This window comes from Alligator sinensis, unplaced genomic scaffold, assembly GCF_000455745.1.
Source record: "Alligator sinensis unplaced genomic scaffold, ASM45574v1 scaffold1642_1, whole genome shotgun sequence".
Lineage (NCBI taxonomy): Eukaryota > Metazoa > Chordata > Crocodylia > Alligatoridae > Alligator > Alligator sinensis.
Window position 1 is genome coordinate 349862 of NW_005842914.1, and position 18735 is coordinate 368596.

Sequence of the window (18735 nt, forward strand, 5' to 3'; positions counted from 1 at the left end):
TAAATGTAGCCACCCACCTCTAGGAGGAAAACTGAGCTGCAGCCCTGCTGAAACACAAAGTTAGCTGACTAAAAGTGACGCAAAGATTCTTAAAGAGCTCTTTGGCAGCAGATTATCTGGAAATCAGACCATGTGAGGGGGATTGGTGTACAAAAACCTCAACAAGATGCTGAGTTGCCCACAGGCTGAGTTTCAGAGGCTCTGAAGTAAGCATAGGGTCAGGGTTGCTCAGGCTTGGATAACGCCAGGGGAAGACGCTTCCTATTCATCTGAAAGACAGGTACCTTTTAATCTTGCTTTCAACCCACAGCTATTTAATGCTATAGGAGCTAGACACGGGCTCTTATGGGGAAGATACTGCCTTCTGCTTCAGGTGGGCATTTGAGTTGCCTCTTGCAACTTCTATTCTGAACTGCGAGGGGACGGTGATCACTTTAGAGAAGACCTTTCAATTCCTCATTTTGTAGTGCTGTGTTTTAAATGAACGCTGCAGAAGTGCCCCTGGCAACTTCTGAAGGGTTGGGAGATGGACTCAGCTGTTGTGTCTTTGGGGAAAGGATGACTTAAATCTTGAAGAAACTTTGCTGAAGTGCATGGTTCTGCTTGCTGTTCTGCTCCGACATGCCCACTCCACTGCCTTACTCAGGCACTTGTCCAACAATTCTGAACGCTGGAGAGAAATGCTTGCAGCAGAACGTGTTGTGATCATTGGAAATTAGTTTATAAAGAATGCAAAGCCCTTTTAAAATTCAAGCCAAAAATATACTTTTTATATACAAAAATAGAACAGAGAAATGCACGAAAAGGGCAGAATCGGACACAGAAATCAAGATGAACTCATTTCTTTTAAAAGGACCAAAACAGACTGGATTAACCACACCAGTTTTATATTTTAAATAATCACATATTATTTCAAAAGAGTTTATAGACACCAAGATAGAATAAGCTGAAGAGTATGCTGTGAATGTATTTACATTGCAATTACTTTTTACTGGTGAAATTAGCCATCTGACTGGGTTGCCTACAATTTGGCTCAACGTAGCAGAAGTGCCAGTAAGAATGTAATGTAATCAAAAATGGACTCTCATATCACTTTTTTCAGTGATACGGTAAAAGTATCTTGAAGCGTTCAGAATAGAAGAGGGAGACCCAAGCAGAAAGGCATAGCTTTAGGGAGAGAAAAGGATCTGGAGTTCAAATTGGATACCGGGATATATTATAGCATGGGACTGAACTTTGGCTGTTTATTGGCAGGCACTTTCACTGGGTTAAATGTCATGCAACCGATGTGTGTGTCTTTCAGTGTTTCTGCTAAGTGGATTGATCATAATCTTCTCTGCCCTGAAATCTGGTAATAATAAGGATTCTTCGGGCGTTCTTTGGAAATTAGGCATTCAGTAAATGTCTGTTGTGCGTGCGTTGAACAAGGGGGAGGGAATGAGTTGCAAACAGCTCTCCAAATTAACCCCCCAAAAAGCAAAAACCCCCATGGGAATCTAATAAAAAACAAATGATCTCTTAGCACGGAAAATGTATGTCATCTCCTCTCGCTCATACTGTCCTGCACAGACGTATGTGCTGCTGAGTTTTGAGACAGGAATGGCACTAGGGAGCCTGAGGACAGGAGGACGGATCACTACAGTGTCTCTTCTGGTGCTAACGTCTTCATTCTCCTCCAAAGATAGGTCAGCAGCATTGTGTTTGGCCGGTTATGGTGTATGTGAGTAGACTTGTACAAGGAAGCCCACAGTGAGTACAGGTATTTTCAGAAAGCGCTACAGCAGAGTTTGGACCCAGGCTGTTGGTGCTATGACTTGGTAATAAGTTGTAAGATCAAGGCATATTTGTGACCATTTATTTTCCTTCCTCCAGCCATAAAAAATGACAAATGTAATTAGAACGAGAAGCGTGTCCTGTTAGTGTGAAGTTGTAGTCAGTCTTTGAACTGTATTGCGTGTATACGTGCACGTGTCGTCTTATGCAATGTGCATGTATTATTATTAACGTGTTTTTATGCTTGCTGATGGTGCTCTAGGAGTTTTGTGATATTTAACGCATTATGAGTCTTCGTAGAAGCTATATATTATGGGGAAAAGGAAAGTATCATTCTCTCTAGGTTTATCTACTCCCGTACCCTCTCCAGCCATAAAATATATTTGCCCCCTCCCATAAGTTGACTGTCTTTAAAATGTATAGCATTGGACCATCTACTTCAATGTGCAGCTTTGGCATTAGTATGTGGTGTTTCTTCTGTAGGAATTACACCGGTAAATCCTCGCCACACCGTCTCTTGCTATGGGAGTGGTAAATAGAGAATTAAATAAGACCAAGGTTGCAATATGGAACTCAAAGTGAAGGTGGATATTCCTTCCTTAATATGCCAGGCTGTGTTGCTGCACACGTGCTACTTATAGCATAAATGGTTATGGTCATACGCAAGAGCCCACCAGACAACCGTGTTGCTCCTGCCGCCCGTAGTCTGGTTAACACTGCACACTGCTAGGAAGGTCACTGATTTCAGTACGACTGCTGGTAGAGTATGGCGCTGCTCGGTGTTCGTGTCAGCAACTCACTCTTTCTCAATGATTCCCCTTTAAGTGCAAATAGTATTCACATACCAGATCTATGTTGCCATCTCCTTCCTGTAAGCTTCGTATAAGGTGCTCAGTTATTATGGTGATGGGCAGCAGTTTAAAACCCTAAGATGCATCAAATCTTTGAGACTTGGATCAGATCCAAAATACACGAAAGCTTCGTTGCGACCCACTGACTTCAATGGGCTTTGACTCAGGCTGACACTTTACTTATTATTTGCAACTAGACCACAAATAAAAGGCACAAATATATATATAATATATAATAAGGCACAAATAAAACCAAGTGCAGTGACTAACACAACACCAGTTAAGGGGTGGACTAGAGGTGAGTTAATGTGCCTTCTCTGTGCCTACTTCCTGTGGCTCTGGTCAAGCAGTGAGATTTCCAAGCCAGCGCGGTTTGTCAGGCGATTACAGGCGTGCCAGTTTTGGATATGTGAAATATGCTGATTGGCAACGACAGATATTAGTGAAGGATCTTCTAGAAACCAAACTGATCTGGTTTCTAATCGATACAAACAGGCACATTTAGTAGCAAAGTATCCGACTGTTGGGGTGTCAGTTCTCGACACGGTTTCCTGCTAGAAACCGGAAATAAAATGAATTCGAATGTGACGCCGGCAGGTTTTAAATACGACTTGGCTAGAACTGGTCGGTCTTCCTTGCTGAACACCTCTCATCACCACGGTCTCCCAGCACCTAGCCTATCGCATACATATTTTAATTAAAGGTCGTTTCTAGACTGTGCTGCTGTACAGGTGTAAGGAGAGAGAAGAAAAGGGATTAAGGAGCCCCTGCTCCCCTGTACGCACAGGAAGCAAAACGTTGCTGTAGGGATGAGTTGCACAAGGTCCTCCACAGTCCCGTGGGTACCCGGTGCAGGAGGACACAGGTGGAGATGAGAAAAGGAACAGAAAAGGGCCAGGGATTTCTGAGCCCATACTTACGTAGGTCCAGTGCCTGGGAATCCCCATGCATATATGTTTTAGGAGGGCTCTGGTTGCTATTTTGGTCCACAGATGGAAACAGTGGCTGCAGAAAATCTGTGCTATGTTGCCTTCTGCGCTAGCTGCACGGGTTGTATCCCTTCAGAGAAATGTCCTGCTTAGTGCTCTCAATGCCTATTTACTTGGGCTTTGTATATGTATGCCTGCCTTGTGAACTGCGTCTACGGGGCAAAGCGTAATTCAAAGCCGAGTAACATCTACATGTAAAATGAGTGCTAATACAGGCCGGATTAAGAGAGATTATTTCAATGTACAGTATGAGTAACAATAAACGCTGGTTTGTTCGGATTTGCTGGAAATATGCATTAACCTTTTACTCTCCAGTCTGGAGCCTTTTAAATCTTAGCAGGTGCTGGCACCGCAGTGAACAGAAGTAATGCAGAAGGAGCGTAGGTTTCTATCTGTGCTTAAAATGATATGAATCCCGTCACAATCATTCTACTGGAACTCGATAGTGATTTATTCAGGGACTGATATCGCAGAAGGTTCAAGTGTGGTTCAATAAATTTGGACGTTACAAGAGAAAATATAATCTGTTTGAAGGAAAATGTATGCACAGATATGTACTTCCTTACTGCCAGATTGAATAGACAGGATCGTTTCGTGATCAGTATTCACTTTCAGAATTGTGAACGCGAAGGATAAGCACATCTCGTGCTGGAGCGAATACATGAATTGCCGCGTGGCCCAGGAAGGAATGCACACACCCGTGCCCCGTCTCATGTGCAGTACTGCACAGCTGGCATGAAGCAACGCTGAGGTCTGCCTTCCCCCGAGGCATCAAGAACTGATTTAATGCTAACGGAAGAATAGATTTGACTGTGTCGCTCTTCTTGCCAACACTGAGATTAAAGGCAAATGTTAGTTTTCCACAAGCTTAGGGAACAGAAAAATCGAGCTTTTTTGCTGCACAGATTGATTTGTAGCGCTGCTTGTGTCAGCTCGAATGTTGCACCAAGTCAAAGTGCATTTATGAACAACAAAAATCATTACTTGCAGAAGACGTGAGGATATTTGTGCATTTCATAGTTTTTAACAGTGCTTTTCTCATGTCTTCAACTACTGATATCAGCATTTCTTCTCTGCCTTTCTCACTCAGCGGGCACGTCTACACGAGACGCTATGGTGCAGTAGCAAAGAGCTACTGCGGTGTAGCTTGCTGCTACCATGCAGTAGCGTTACTGGGCACTACCCGTGACGCGATGCTACTGTGCAGTAGCGTCAGGAAAAAACGTGCGGCAACAGGACCGTGCAGTAACATGCTGCACACGCAGACATGGCCAGTATTACCGAGCATCGAGTATGGTTTACTATCTACTAAACCAATATGATATATTCAGTTGACGCTGGTGTTTGGCATGATTAGCAGAGGCACCAAGGTTAACAGATGCAAAAGACAGGTTTCTCATGCCTGTCCATGCGGTTTTGCTAAGGCGAAGCTGAGGAACACTGGAAAACGAGGACTGCAGTTTCTGGGCTCTCAGCTGGCACCTCTTGCGTACCCCCAACACTTCAGTCTTGGGGTCAGTGAGCTGTTAGCTGGGAGAGAGATGCTTAGGGGCCCTGAAACACGATGCGTGTGGAAGGCAGCAGAAAACTAACTGCAGTTTCCAGGTCTCATGTTCTCTACTAGCTTTTATTTTTTTCTGGTCTGTAGCTATTTCAGTTGTTGATAAAGAGCCAATGCGTATTTATGTAAGCATGACCTTTGCAACAGCTCAGAACAAAGACAGATAGTAAACTCTTATTATGATGGCATTTGCTAAAATAGCCAACGAGAAATAGACACTACAGCAACAGAGAGAGGCCGACAAGCAATAAAAAGGGGGATCTTCCAGTATTAGCATAACTCTCCCCAGGATATCCAGCCTGAAGTTCTTGGCATCCCCTGGGCCTCCAACTTACCTTCTGTTACTAAGAATATACAGGGTCATATAACTGTGAAGCATGTTATATGTTTCCCATCACAGCCAAACACCGGTAACAATCTTTTCATTGCTGTCTACACATGCATTTACGGCAGCTTAAATTTACTGTGCAGTAAGTGGGAATAGGCCTGCATCTACACACGCAGGCGTTAAAGTGCATTAACACTGTATGTGGACTGAGTTGGGACTGAAGTTAGTCCCAAGTCAATCCACACACACAGTGTTACTGCGCAGGAAGGCGTCTACACATGCATTACTGCACAGTAACTAATTGGGAGTCAATTTGATACCTGCATGACGCAGGTATCAAACTTACACTCAAGTCGGTATAAGTCACTGTATTTACTGTGCAGTGCAGACTTGCACATGTAGATGCATGCCCCTACTGCACAGTAATTTTGGTTACTGCGCAGTAAATGCGCATGTGTAGACGCACCTGATAAAGGAGGGTTCCAATTTCAGCTATGGCCCCTGAGAGTTCACAAACCATTTTATGGGCCGGGGGTTAATTCTACTGAAAATCTTACCAAAATGTTTAAGCTAATCCAGTATTTCTTTCCTTTCCATTATGAATTTGGGCTAGAGGGGATCCAGAAGGAGTTTTGTTCTGGACAGACAACTATCTCACTGGTCACACACCCAGAAAAACGAGTAAGCTTATTCAGCTGTCTTTCCTCCACAGAGAAGAACATGTTCATTGCATAAACACGATCGGGTAAAAACCTCCTGTCTCTGTACTCCGGTGTACTGCATATGAAATGTCTTTCCTGTGTCCACGAAATGGACACACCGCGCGATGAAGACTCAAGGATGCAACACATATAGTACAATCAGTCAAACTCCTGTTTCTCCCTGGATGTGGAGTATTCCTTCGTCTTGCTAACAAATCACTTCCTCTCACTCCTGCTTGGGCAGCTAATAAACCTGCTCTCTCCATTGCTTTCAAGCAGGCGATTAACAATGTTCATGAAATAGCCGCCGGCTTGCCTGAAATACCACCTGCAGAGAGTTTGGTCTCGCTCTCGCCGGGAACAGAAGAAGGGCAACACGAGGGCACGCCGCTGCTTGTGCAAGCCCTTGACTCTGCCCCAGTAGCGGACTCTCTCTTGTTTTCCGCGACGTGGGAAGTTTGTGTAAGCTGGCAGAGCTGCTCGGTGCCGTCCAGCCGCGGAGCCTTCCACACGCAGCTTTCTCCCACCTCTCTTCCCCAGCTCTTAGGGAGGTGGTGGGCTGTAAACACGAGCAGTTTGCATTGGATGCTGAGGAGCACATTGTCATTGGACGGGACGGCTGCCCAAAGTGTTTGTTGTAGATATAGTAAGTGTCTGTTGTCAGGAAATGCCAGGTGAAAAGCTTAAAGTAATACTGAAAAGAGCTGCCCAGGCTCCACTTGCAGGGGCCTTTCTCGTCTCCGGTGTACAGGTACCTTCCCTGACAGTCCAGGCTTCATGTCGTTTTCCGCTAACTTTGGTCCACCTCCGGGGCCAGATTTTCAAAGAGAAGTTAGATACCTGAAAATACAGATAGGTGGGTCGGAGGACTTTTGAAAGCCTGTAGACAGAATAGATGCCTGATTTCCATTCGACTTAACTGACTGGACATTTACCTTGCTCAGGTCCTTCTGAAAATCCCAGTTAGGTCTTTTTTTCTTTAGGTACCGAAAGACCTTTGGCATTCTGGCCCTGAACTTTTTACTGAGCTCCCAGTTCAGAGACCTGCCTCTTTAGCCTAGCCTAGCCTAGCCTAGCCTGCAGCAGCTGCTGAGATGTGGGCAGCAGAATTTAGCTGTGTGGCTCTGCCTGCCAGCTCTAGGGTATGTCCGCTACACCTGGTCACACATTCATTCGGTTAAAGATGGCTGGGCTTGTTTGAGGCACGGCGCTGTACAAGAGACCTCCCCGCATACAGAAACATAAACTCCTATCTCTAAATGAGCTCTGATGCAATAACCAAATATAAGCTGCCCCCGTCCTATGTGATTTACACTTGTGCAACTGCTAGCTGTGTCAGCAATAGTGTTAATGGGGAGAACAACCCAACGCGGACTTGCAGAGATGATGCTGACTGGAAACACCTGAAATGCTGACATCTCAAGATGGAAAATTCAATCACATGGGTGTAATTAGATGAGCATTCCTTTACTGCTTCCCAGTATACTTGTCAAAAGTACAAAGTCCAGAAAGGGCTCAAGTTTAGGTTACTTTTCCATTTTCACACCCGGTGCCGAAAGGAGCTTCCTCAATGCAGAAAGGGGAGTGGGATTGATATCGGCCTCACCTAGGTCTTGCCTGTTACCATCAGTGAGATCAATACCCGCATCTGCATGAGGTCCTGGGGAAGCGCACAGTCTTTTAAAGTCTCGCAGGTAAACGAAAGCATTTTTCTTTGTCCTAGAATTATTTTATCAGCAGAAGTTCTGAACCTGTTTCTTTGTGGATGATTAACTAATGCTAATAAAGTATTGTTAACTAGTGCTATGATGAGAAGTCAGTGTTGCCTACAGTGCTTGTTCTAAAATGAAAGACACATCATCTCTGAGAAATGGCGCGCGTAACACATAGATAAAGAGGGCGGCTGTGAATTACAAGGCTCTAGTAACACCTTCAAAGGTTTCTAATCTTGACACCTTCCTGCTTATTGCCTCTATGGCTCTCCTCCCTTTTCCTCTTACATCTGCCCATGAAGAGGAAGAGGTGAGGTCTAAAGGTCTGAGGACAAGGGTGATTAGGAGCTCCTGAGTTTAATCCTGGCTTTACAATGATTCCCTCTCTAGCCTTCAGCCAGTAACTCCACTTCCTAGCCTTGGTTCCCCACTTTGTAAAATAGAGAGTATTTATTCCTCTTCATACAGTGTCATAATAATTACTTATAAAATGCTCTGGAAATAAAACAGATACATAATCATCATCACTGGTGCACAAGAGCATTGGGTGGCAGCTTGCAACGAAGGACAAGCTCTGCACCTCGCACTACCAGGGCTGACTGCTGCTTTGTGATCTTCCTTTAACAAAGTCTGTGTCATAGCTGTCTCGCTCCAGACAATGACCTGAGAACAAAATGCGAGTTCTCCTGCTCCACCTTTGCTCTGAGGGAGAAGCAATTTTACTTTACCCTTTTTCTCCGAAGCAGCTTATTGTCCCATGGCTATTCTGACAGGTGAGTGGGGAGAAAGGGACAAGAAGCCAGGGCTTCTCCCAGGTATCATGCCGTGATGCTGTAGCTTGATATTGGCCGGGTGATCTATCATCCTTTCCTGTTACATTATGGGAAAAGGCAAGCGAATGCAAAGCAGAAAGGAAAGGTAGGAACTTGATATTCAAAGAGCATTTTCAGCTAAGGTACTGTGTTGTCCAGGAGAGGATTTTAGCAAGCTCAAAAAAGACACAGCTGTCCCTAGTCAGACTCCCTTCTGTGTGAAGCTTTGCTAGAAATCTGGTCCTCTCTCCATTGGCGCAGCTTTCCTGGGCTCTATATTACCCTGAAGTGCGTCTCCCAAACAGCAGAGCTATTGGTTAGGTTGGTAGCTCAAGATCTCCCTTTCAATTGCTATTTGGTTTTTGTCTTCACTATTTTCCAAAACAGTATTAAGCTTCCACAACATCTTTCCCCTTGTTCAGATTGGACAAACCTTAATATTTAGTTAGTTCAAGTGAGCACCTAGAAGTCAAACCGCTTACCTTGAGCTGCTTTCCAAACCAGCTGGATCTATCAAGTCAGGCTGATTCTGCAAGAAATGTCTGGTGAGATTTCTGGAGCGGGGGGGCGGGAATCATGAAAAATTATTAGCAAATCTATAAATATCTAAATATTTTATTTCAGTAACCTTTGCATACTTAAAGGTTCTTCCTCCTACAGTTGAGTGAAACTTAGGAGATACTGCTGGAAGTCACAGGATGAAATTAGGAAAAGGAAAGTCAGGATACAGGCAGGCTGTAGCCTTGTTGGTTTAAGGACATGCTACAACCAAAAACCCAGCTACAAGATAGGCACACTCCTCAAAGCTGTAAAGCCATCAGCACCGACCAGCCTTGACACAGATTTTAACTGTTTTTCCCTTCTTTGAAGCTTGGCGTGTTTCCAAGCCAGTGGAAATAAAGACCCGAGAAGACTCTCGTGGCGCTTCAGAGCGCACGGCTCTGAGCAGCGCAAGGGGACTCTGTTCCAGGTCCACTTGCAAATGGACAGGAGCAATATCGTTTAACGAGCAGAATGGAAAAGACGACGTCCAACAATGAGACCCAGCCCCTTACCACTAGGCAAGAGCTCTTGGACTGTAAGGAAGGAGAAGACTGCAAAGAGAACGGACTTCTAGTCAGGAACCCTAAATCTGCCCTGCGGCTGGTGGAGGATGGCAATAAAGTCCACCCCAGCCAGGGGGATAAAGAGGAGGCAGGCCAGATCTCAAACGGGTACTCAGTAGTTCAGAGCCCAGTGCCCTGCAACGGAGTGGGAGATGGAGAAGACGTCCAGTGCACTGCTCCCGCAGCCACGACTACAACGACCACCACAACTTCCACCACGTGTGGGGCAGAAGCTCAACAGCAGCTGATGGAGCTGGATGAGAGAGAGACCTGGAGTAAAAAAATGGACTTTCTGCTTTCTGTCATTGGCTATGCGGTGGATCTGGGAAACGTCTGGCGATTCCCCTATATATGCTACCAAAACGGAGGAGGTCAGTGTTCATTCCGGAAGTCAGTCCTTAAAACCTGGCTTCTCTGGGTGTAGGTGGATTAGTTTGATGGCTCATGTTAAATTCATAAGACCATAAGCCACAAGCAGTTAGGTGGAAAGAGGTATTAAGGTAGATTAAGAGAGTAAAATGTGCCTAGTTTACAGAGGGGGATGCTCGGACAGGATAACCATAAATGCTAGGATAGAAAAAGAATGATGTGGCAGCACAGAAGGCAGGGAACTGGAGACCACAGGATGAATTAAGGAATGGGAAATGGATGCTGAGTAGCAGGCAAAGCTTCCTGACACGGAGATCAGATAGAAGTGGAATGATTTCCAAAGGGAAGCGGTAGAAGCCCTGTCGTTGGGTGTCACAGACCACGACTGCTGTGAAACCTCCTATCGGGGTGCATTTTGGCTATGGGTCCGTGCACCGATGGCCACAGGGGACAAAGAATGATTCTGTGTACAGTGCTGCTACCATTGCGCCAGAAGTACTACCAGAGTCCTTGTTTCCTTGCAGGTGCGTTCCTCATCCCGTACACAATCATGGCTATCTTTGGAGGCATTCCCCTCTTCTACATGGAGCTAGCCCTGGGACAGTACCACAGAAATGGGTGCATCTCAGTCTGGAGGAAAATCTGTCCAATTTTCAAAGGTAATGAGGGGAAGTGGAAGCTTACCAGGAACTCATAAGGTAACAGCAGAGATTTCCTTTTGAGGGTAAAAAAAATCTTGAAAATCAGGAAAAGCACAAAGGGTCGCTGCCAAGGGTTCAGGGCCAAAAGCCTGGCTTTGTAAGAAACGGTTGCAGAGACGCCCACATTCATTTTTTCAGGAGTTAGAACATGCTTTAAACAAACAAAAATCAATGCAAGTTCGTATCCACGTGCACGATACCCGTGGTTACTCCCAATCCAAAGGACGCAGCGCTGCGTTAGTATATGAAAGACAAAGACGGGACGTGAAAGTAACCAAACCCCCGCTACTGCCCGTAGTCTCTGCGAGCCAGTGCTTACATGTACATCCCTCTTTTGTACCTTACCAGGAATTGGCTTTGCCATCTGCATCATAGCCTTTTACATAGCCTCTTACTACAACACCATTATGGCTTGGGCCTTATACTACCTCATTTCCTCCTTCACGGCGGAGCTGCCCTGGACCACCTGCCAGAATGCCTGGAACACGGGCAACTGCACCAGCTACTTCGGTACCGAAAACGTCACCTGGACCCCGCACTCCATCTCTCCTGCAGAAGAATTTTATACGTAAGTGCATGTAAGTGGAGACAGCAGTGCCGGGAAGAATGGCAGATAATGCAGGAGCTTCCTTGGAGGATGAGAGGATATTTGTTGATCACATGATTTTCATTTAAAAACTGTTCAGGCATTACCATGCATCCAGTTATCTGTCTGTGTAGGGTTGGGGGTATCTCTTGTCTGTCCTGTGTTACAATATCAATGATCTCAGTGCTTGTTCAAAAAACAAAAAGTACTTTCTTTCCTTTTTTCAGCCGCCAAGTGCTACAGGTACATAGGTCCAAAGGGCTGGATGACCTGGGGGGCATTAGCTGGCAACTGACCCTCTGTTTATTGTTGATCTTCACCATTGTGTACTTCAGCATCTGGAAAGGGGTCAAAACATCTGGCAAGGTGAATGCAACAGCAAGAGAAAGTTGCTTGATGTAGCATGATGCAGCTTATTAACGTTAGAGAAAGCAAGCTTGGTTTTGGGGGGGCTTTTTCAAGACTGTGTTTTTATGTAGATGTGGCACCTTTCACATGACAAGTGCCACTGTAATGCAAAGAGTACACAACAGCACCGTTAGATTACTGTTCTGCGGACAAGAGCTGTCCTACCCGAGGGGTGCATGTGCATGTGCATGTGTCTGTGTGTGTGCACAGGGTAACATCATGTCATTGCCGTGCCTGGCAAGTCTCATTATGCCTTTTTCTACAAATGAAACTAGCTGCCTGCCATCCGGGCAAGTCAGGTAAAGAACCTAGGGCCGCTCAATGCCCACCCATTTACACATAAGTCGCAGTAATATTTCTGTTTAATCCAGCACCTCAGTTCACACTACACAAACTGGCATCACTCCCATCTCCCTGGTTGGGAAACTGCACTGCAGAAAGGTTAATACAAACATTTTCAAAAGTCTCAACTAATTTTGGGGGCCTTATTTTTTTTGTGCGCGCCTACCTGAGACATTTGGATCTTAATTTCACTTGTGCTGAGCATCTGTAGTTTCCGTTATCTTTTTTTGGTGTCATGAATTCTCAGCCTCTCAGAAAATCGCAGCCTAGGTATCTCAGGATCAGTGGATGCTTGTGCAAACTGTGCAACTTAAAGGTCCCACATTGGTATTGATCATCTGCATGCAATGAAGCGTTCTGTTCAAAACAATATTGCAGTTTCCATTGCATCATTACCCGTAAAAACCACTGTCTTCACATTTTCTCCGTCAGGTGGTGTGGGTGACTGCCACGTTCCCTTACGTCATACTCTTTATCCTATTGATACGAGGTGCCACTTTGCCAGGAGCCTGGAGGGGCGTCATCTTCTATCTGAAACCTGACTGGCAGAAACTCCTAGCTACAGAGGTAAGGGAATTTGTATAAAGGGAGAGACAGAGAAACCTGAAAGCTTGTCTGATTTCGACCCGTGTTGAAAACTTTCCTTTTCAAAACAAGGCTACTGTCAGCTTAAATAGGTAACAACTTGCTATGGATTCAAAAGCCTAATTTCAGCCTCTTATTTTTAAAAATGTTGGGCTTTTTTTTAAAGGTTTAATAGTTATGCAGGATAGAGATACTACTTCTGTCCCTATTCTGCTAGCTACCCTTTCAGGGGCTCCATGGTCAGCCCCGACTTGAACCCATGGATCAGCTGCAGCTCTGGCACCTGCCGAGCAATCAGTAGCTGGTAGGTGACTTTACCGTGTCGGTAGCTGACTTTACCATGTTTAATGGAGTCTGCTGTCAGGTGTTGAGGATTCGCTGCCTGCCTTTCAACGTACTAAGCCTGAGAGCCAGGAGAGGTGGGCATGTATGAAGGTGAGGAGAGGGGGGAACATAGCAGGAGCTCTGCAAATATCAATAAGGTGAAAAGCAAAAGCACGAGTGGGGTGAAGGCAAAAACAGCAGTGGCAAAAACATCCTGCCGGCCCAGTGTCTGGTTTGGTTTCGAATCGTATGCAAGAGATGCCCAGGCCAGTCTCCAGACTGTGTTTGCTTCACGACATATGAGGGCCTCTAATAGGGAGGGAGATGGAAAAAACCAAAGCAATAAATTCAACAAATATGAAGATTAAAAACTGTAATGTTTGTGAGTCTGCAGCTGCCCAACTGATAGGGAGGGTTTTCAATGAAGAGGAAATGAAGAGACACCATTCTCTGATAAAGCAGCTTCTCCAATAAGGGCCCACGGCTTCCTAAAAGCAATAAAGGACATTGATATTGTATTGAATGGATCTGAAGTGAGGACAGCAGATTACAATCGGTGTGCTGGCTCCTGAGGAGATACAGGATGCCTCCACGGGAGAATAAAATATTGGAAATGGGCTCCAGTGAACTCCACGTTTCAATCAAGTGAGGATAAAGGAATCAGGACTTCTCCCTTTGGGAGGGAATAGAGATCACTCATTTCGGGACACTGCTCGCTGAGGCTCTGGTCCTTGTACAACAACGTTTTTGTAATCAGATCGTCACACTCCTTCCTACCTGGTGTGGCTGCCACGTGGTTGAACTGCGTCCAGCCCACCAGAGTTGTGTCCACACCACCAAATGTGGCTTTATCAGTCTCCCAGGAAAAACATCTGGCAGTAAGTGCACCGTCCCTTAGCCCGGAGGACACCTACGCAGACCTGCACTTGAGGAATACGCTCTGGGATGCCGCCCTGCACAGACGGCTTGGCGGAAGAGAGACACGCCAAACCCGCTGCAAAATCATGCCCGGGTATCGCATCTACACTGCAAAAACTATGCTGAACAGTTTACAGCAAGCATCACCTTGGAGGTTTTCAAGGGTGAAACACCAATAGTTTTCACTAACGAAGTATTTATAATGATGTATAAAGGAACGCTGCATCGGTTCGCCTAGGGATGCCCAGTGTAGGGGTAGTCCTAACTACGTCACAAAGGAAAATAAGACAATGTCCTTGTGAAGCTCCCCTGTGCTGGACATTTGCCTTTGTCACAAACCTGCAGAAGCGTGTGTCACATCTTTGCTCCATGTCATAAACTCTTGGGAATATGGCTGCAATCCCTGCAAGCCGCTGAAGTGCAGTTCTGAGCACCAGCGAGTGAGCGCGGGGTGACACTTCAGCAGTCACACGGAGCAGAGGGTGCCAGAAGCCCAAAGGGTTGTGTCTCGTCTCTGCGAGCTACAGATGCGTGGAGATAACAACATCTCAACTCGCATGCCATGGCTAGAACTAGATGTTGCATTTGTCCCAGGACAAGTTGTGCCTGTGTTTGTCCCAGAACAGAAAAGCCATGGGATTGCATGCACACACCACCTTTCTAATCGGGCCTTACTGAGCGGTGCAAGGCACCGCCACTTTTGTTGCTGAGGCAATCCCAGGACAACCGTTCAGATGCACTTCACCATGTCCCGGGACAAACCGTTAGCACGTCTGATCCCAGGAACCTTTTTAGGGTTTATCCCTGAACAATAGACAGAGATGTCTGAACGGCTTCACTTTGTCCCAGGAAAACCTTCTCTCTCCCAGGGCAAATGCAAGGTCTGTTTTCAGCCACTGTTTCTCTCATACCCTGGATTATTGCAGCTACAGCAACCTTGACCTGCCGGACGCATTTCCTCCATGTTTTCTTGACCCTCTGCTTCTAATGTTTTTCAGGTTTGGGTGGATGCTGCAGCTCAGATTTTCTTCTCTCTCGGTCCAGGCTTTGGGGTCCTCCTAGCTTTTGCCAGCTACAACAAGTTCCACAACAACTGCTACCAGTGAGTCCCACCTTATTCTAATTACCGTCACATAAAAAACCAACCAACAACTATATAAGTGCGGTGAACATCCTGGGTATAAATATACATTTTAAAAAGAGAACCATAATGTTGCAATTCTGACCAAGTTTCAAGGCCAATGTATTTTCCATATGTAGTGAATTATTATGATTTTTGTGTGTTGTGGTAGCAGCGTTAGGAGGCCCCTACTTCAGAAACCCTACATGCTGCTCACTGTGCAAACCCTCAACAGACGCCTGGTCCTTACCCGAAAGCGTTTCCAGCCCCAAGTCCCTCTTGACCTTTGCAGCACTGCACCAATAGGGGTGCTAATTACTATCAGCCCATTATCATGTGAAGACCTGTCACAAAGAGCTTGGACTGGGCCCGCCGCTGAAAGAGGATTGCACTCCAGCGAGACCAGATACGAACTTGGCGCCTGGAGAGGAAAGGATAGTTGTGGTTGTTTCCTTTGTTCTTACGGATGCTTATTATGTTTTATAAGATGAAACTAGCAAGTCATCCTCTGATTTGAATCCTATATTACTCACCTTCGCACAGTGCGCCTAATGCGCAGAGACATCCAAAAAGGAATTGAATGAAATGTTTGAAATTCTTCCTTAGACACATCAGACACATCAGTTCTATCCAAGGGAGAAACCATATCTTGTACTAACCCTGTGAGCTGGACAAAAGGAAGAGACGCTCGAGAAATAGGGACAGACTTTGTCCCATTTCAAGACCAGACTGCTCATACTTACGACTAAAGAATACAACTTTTCGATAGCGGCAGAGAGATGAGTACTGAACGGCACTGGGCAGAGTTGTCTGCAATCGTCTCACAACTAGAAACTGCCAGTACATAACCAGTACATACCAGTACAATGGTTATTTCACTAGGAATATGCAACTGCCTCTGGGGTACCAGGTGTACAACCAGCAGTGAAGGAAAACATTTAGCCAAAGGCACCAAGGCAAAGCCTCATTCTTCCAAAAAGTGCCACAGGATTGTAATAGGGACACAAACCAGACATGTCCTTTGTTTCAGAGGTCTTTTCCCAAAGGATCCTCACATAGCAAACACAATGCATTTCTAATTATGCGCCCTGGAAAGTTGCAGGGCTGAAATGAGTGTCAGTATCAAAACCTGGGCTTCTAGGCAGACTGCAGTCTTTCAAACACGAACAAAGAATCACAGAAAGTGAGGGTGGCAGGGACCTTGGGAGGTCACATCCGGTCCAACCCCCTGCTCCAAGCAGGACCAGCCCCGACTACATCATCCCAGCCAGGTCCAAGGAAGGCGATCCCCCACCTCCCCGGGTGAACACCCAGCAGTCGGTCTTTCCCTCTGGACATAGCCTGTCCGTTCTGGCAGGCGCGGGGTCCTGAGACGCTGGGTTTTCTGTTGCAGGGACGCGCTGGTTACAAGCACGGTGAACTGCATGACTAGTTTTGTCTCCGGGTTTGTCATCTTCACCGTGCTTGGCTACATGGCCGAGATGAGGAACGAAGACGTGTCCGAGGTTGCCAAAGATACAGGTGGGTTAAATTATTCTGCTTCTCTCTCAAATTTTCTCCAAAGTTTAGATATAGCTTGTTCCTAAATGCATATAACGTGTTCCAGGCTGGGATGCATTTTACCTCCTAAGTGCTCATTAAAGATTACAAGTCCAGGAGGATCAGCCTTGGCTGGGGACAACCGTCCCTAACTATGCAAAATGCTTTGTACATGATGTTACTTTGTGTATTATATTCTCACGTAATAAAGATATGTTATATATAAATCTAATAAATAAAATAAGTATAATAAATCGTATCACGTGATGTCAAGGGCCTTAACAAAAAAACCAGGCAAAGACAGCAGTCTGTGGTGTGCCACACAGCTCTGAAATTGTTCCCTGAAGAGGAAAGGATGTAGAAGTCATATTAGATGTGACCTAGTGAGCCCTGCTGTGGCTTCAAATTGAAATCTTCCCCTGTGGACAAAGGCATTTCTATTAGAGAGGCAGCAGGGTGACCTGTGATCATCTCCTGTCCTCTCTTGCACCAGGTCCCAGCCTTCTCTTCATTACCTATGCAGAGGCCATCGCAAACATGCCTGCCTCGACTTTTTTTGCCATCATATTTTTCCTGATGTTAATCACTCTGGGACTAGACAGCACGGTGAGTACACAGCACTCTGACCAGGTAGATGAGTGGGGTCAGGCATGCGGAAATACTCCAGAGTATGCCGAACGTCCAGCATCAGATGCACTTAAGTGCCAATGGGTCACTGTCCTGATTTCAGCTTAATTAGTTGCACCGTGGAAATTGTTCTCTTCCTACATCTCTTTGTTATGCTCTTCAGTTTGCAGGGCTGGAAGGGGTGATCACTGCAGTGCTGGATGAATTCCCACACGTCTGGGGCAAGCGCAGGGAATGGTTTGTGCTTGGTCTGATCATCACTTGCTTCTTGGGGTCACTATCGACCCTAACGTATGTAAGTACCTCACCGGTTTGCTCTCAACATTGTTCGCTGGTTCGGAGCTCTAGGTGACATGTTGGGTGGGCCAGTGTTTCTCCAAAAGCACCTCCTGGACACACAAAATGTGCACAAAAATGAGCAATCCAGGCTAGGGAGACTGGTTTCCTTGTGGGTTAGAGACCATCAGTCAAACGTATGCCAGTAGTTTCACTCATCAAGGAATCTGACAGAGTACTGAACCCAGTAAAGCTCCACCACATCATGAACCACGCAAGTATTGTTCAAACCTCGACCCCACTAAGTGGGTTCATCCTTCAAACCTTCACAAATATAAGCACTTGCCTCACCTCCCTCCAAATCCCAGGTTTCTAGGCTTAAATACTGTCACATTCGTTATCAAAGCATTTCAAATGTTTCAAGGCAACCAAAGAATAAGCAAAACAATTTCCTCTAGGAACTGGAATTTGGTGACCGGGGGACCAGAAACGCTGACTACTTGCTAATAACTCGTAGCTGAATTGCCAGACCTTGCATCTCCTTCCTATCAAACAAGCTCTATATTGCCCTTAGTTATGCCTGTGCAGCCCTGTGGCCAGCAGTGGGGTTTCATTGCTGTAACTGGTGCAAAAACTGGATTAAGAGTGTAGCATTGGTAAAACCACCAGCAGACTCTCCCTACGCCTGAAAAAGGGCGGTTGTGCCCGAAAGCTTGTAAAGAACAATTTTTCCAACTATTTAGTTGGTCTAATAAAAGAGATCACATTTACCCAAAGTACCGCGTCTGCCTAAAACCATTACCTGGCTTTTTGGTCCCACTGTTCAAATTCCCCTGCTCTCGTTGTGTTCAAAGCGTTCACCGTAACAAGGAGGGAGAGTTCCTCTCCAAGACACAACCTGTGCTCTTTAGCTGAGTCCTGTTCCCAGATGGAAAGAACAGAGATTAATACAGATTTTGTTCCCTGCCCTGTAACCAAGGCTCAGGGAAAGACAAGGAAGTTGTCATTGCATGGAAAGGGATAGATCCCAGCTAGAAATGCTGTAGCTCTTATTTCAATTTTTGTGCAGGACGGCTTCATTTGCAAAGCACGATTAGAGGAAAGTAC

The 18735-nt window shown here is 45.7% G+C and overlaps 1 protein-coding gene across 3 annotated transcripts in view; it reads left to right on the forward strand.

Annotated features, from left to right (window-relative positions):
• Nucleotides 1-18735, forward strand: part of SLC6A4 (solute carrier family 6 member 4) — a 28453-nt gene continuing 9718 nt past the window's right edge. Inside the window, exons 1-10 of one of the 3 annotated variants that reach the window (XM_006036105.3) lie at nt 1-280; nt 9598-10204; nt 10727-10861; nt 11252-11471; nt 11717-11855; nt 12672-12806; nt 15065-15168; nt 16580-16707; nt 17219-17331; nt 17516-17647. In XM_006036105.3, the coding sequence (XP_006036167.1) occupies nt 9742-10204; nt 10727-10861; nt 11252-11471; nt 11717-11855; nt 12672-12806; nt 15065-15168; nt 16580-16707; nt 17219-17331; nt 17516-17647 (1569 nt within the window). In that variant the 5' untranslated portion in view covers nt 1-280; nt 9598-9741. Of the gene's footprint in view, nt 281-1150; nt 1686-5768; nt 7898-9597; nt 10205-10726; nt 10862-11251; nt 11472-11716; nt 11856-12671; nt 12807-15064; nt 15169-16579; nt 16708-17218; nt 17332-17515; nt 17648-18735 lie in introns of those variants that run through there. The other 2 variants (XM_025192330.1, XM_025192329.1) reach the window with 2 other exon arrangements.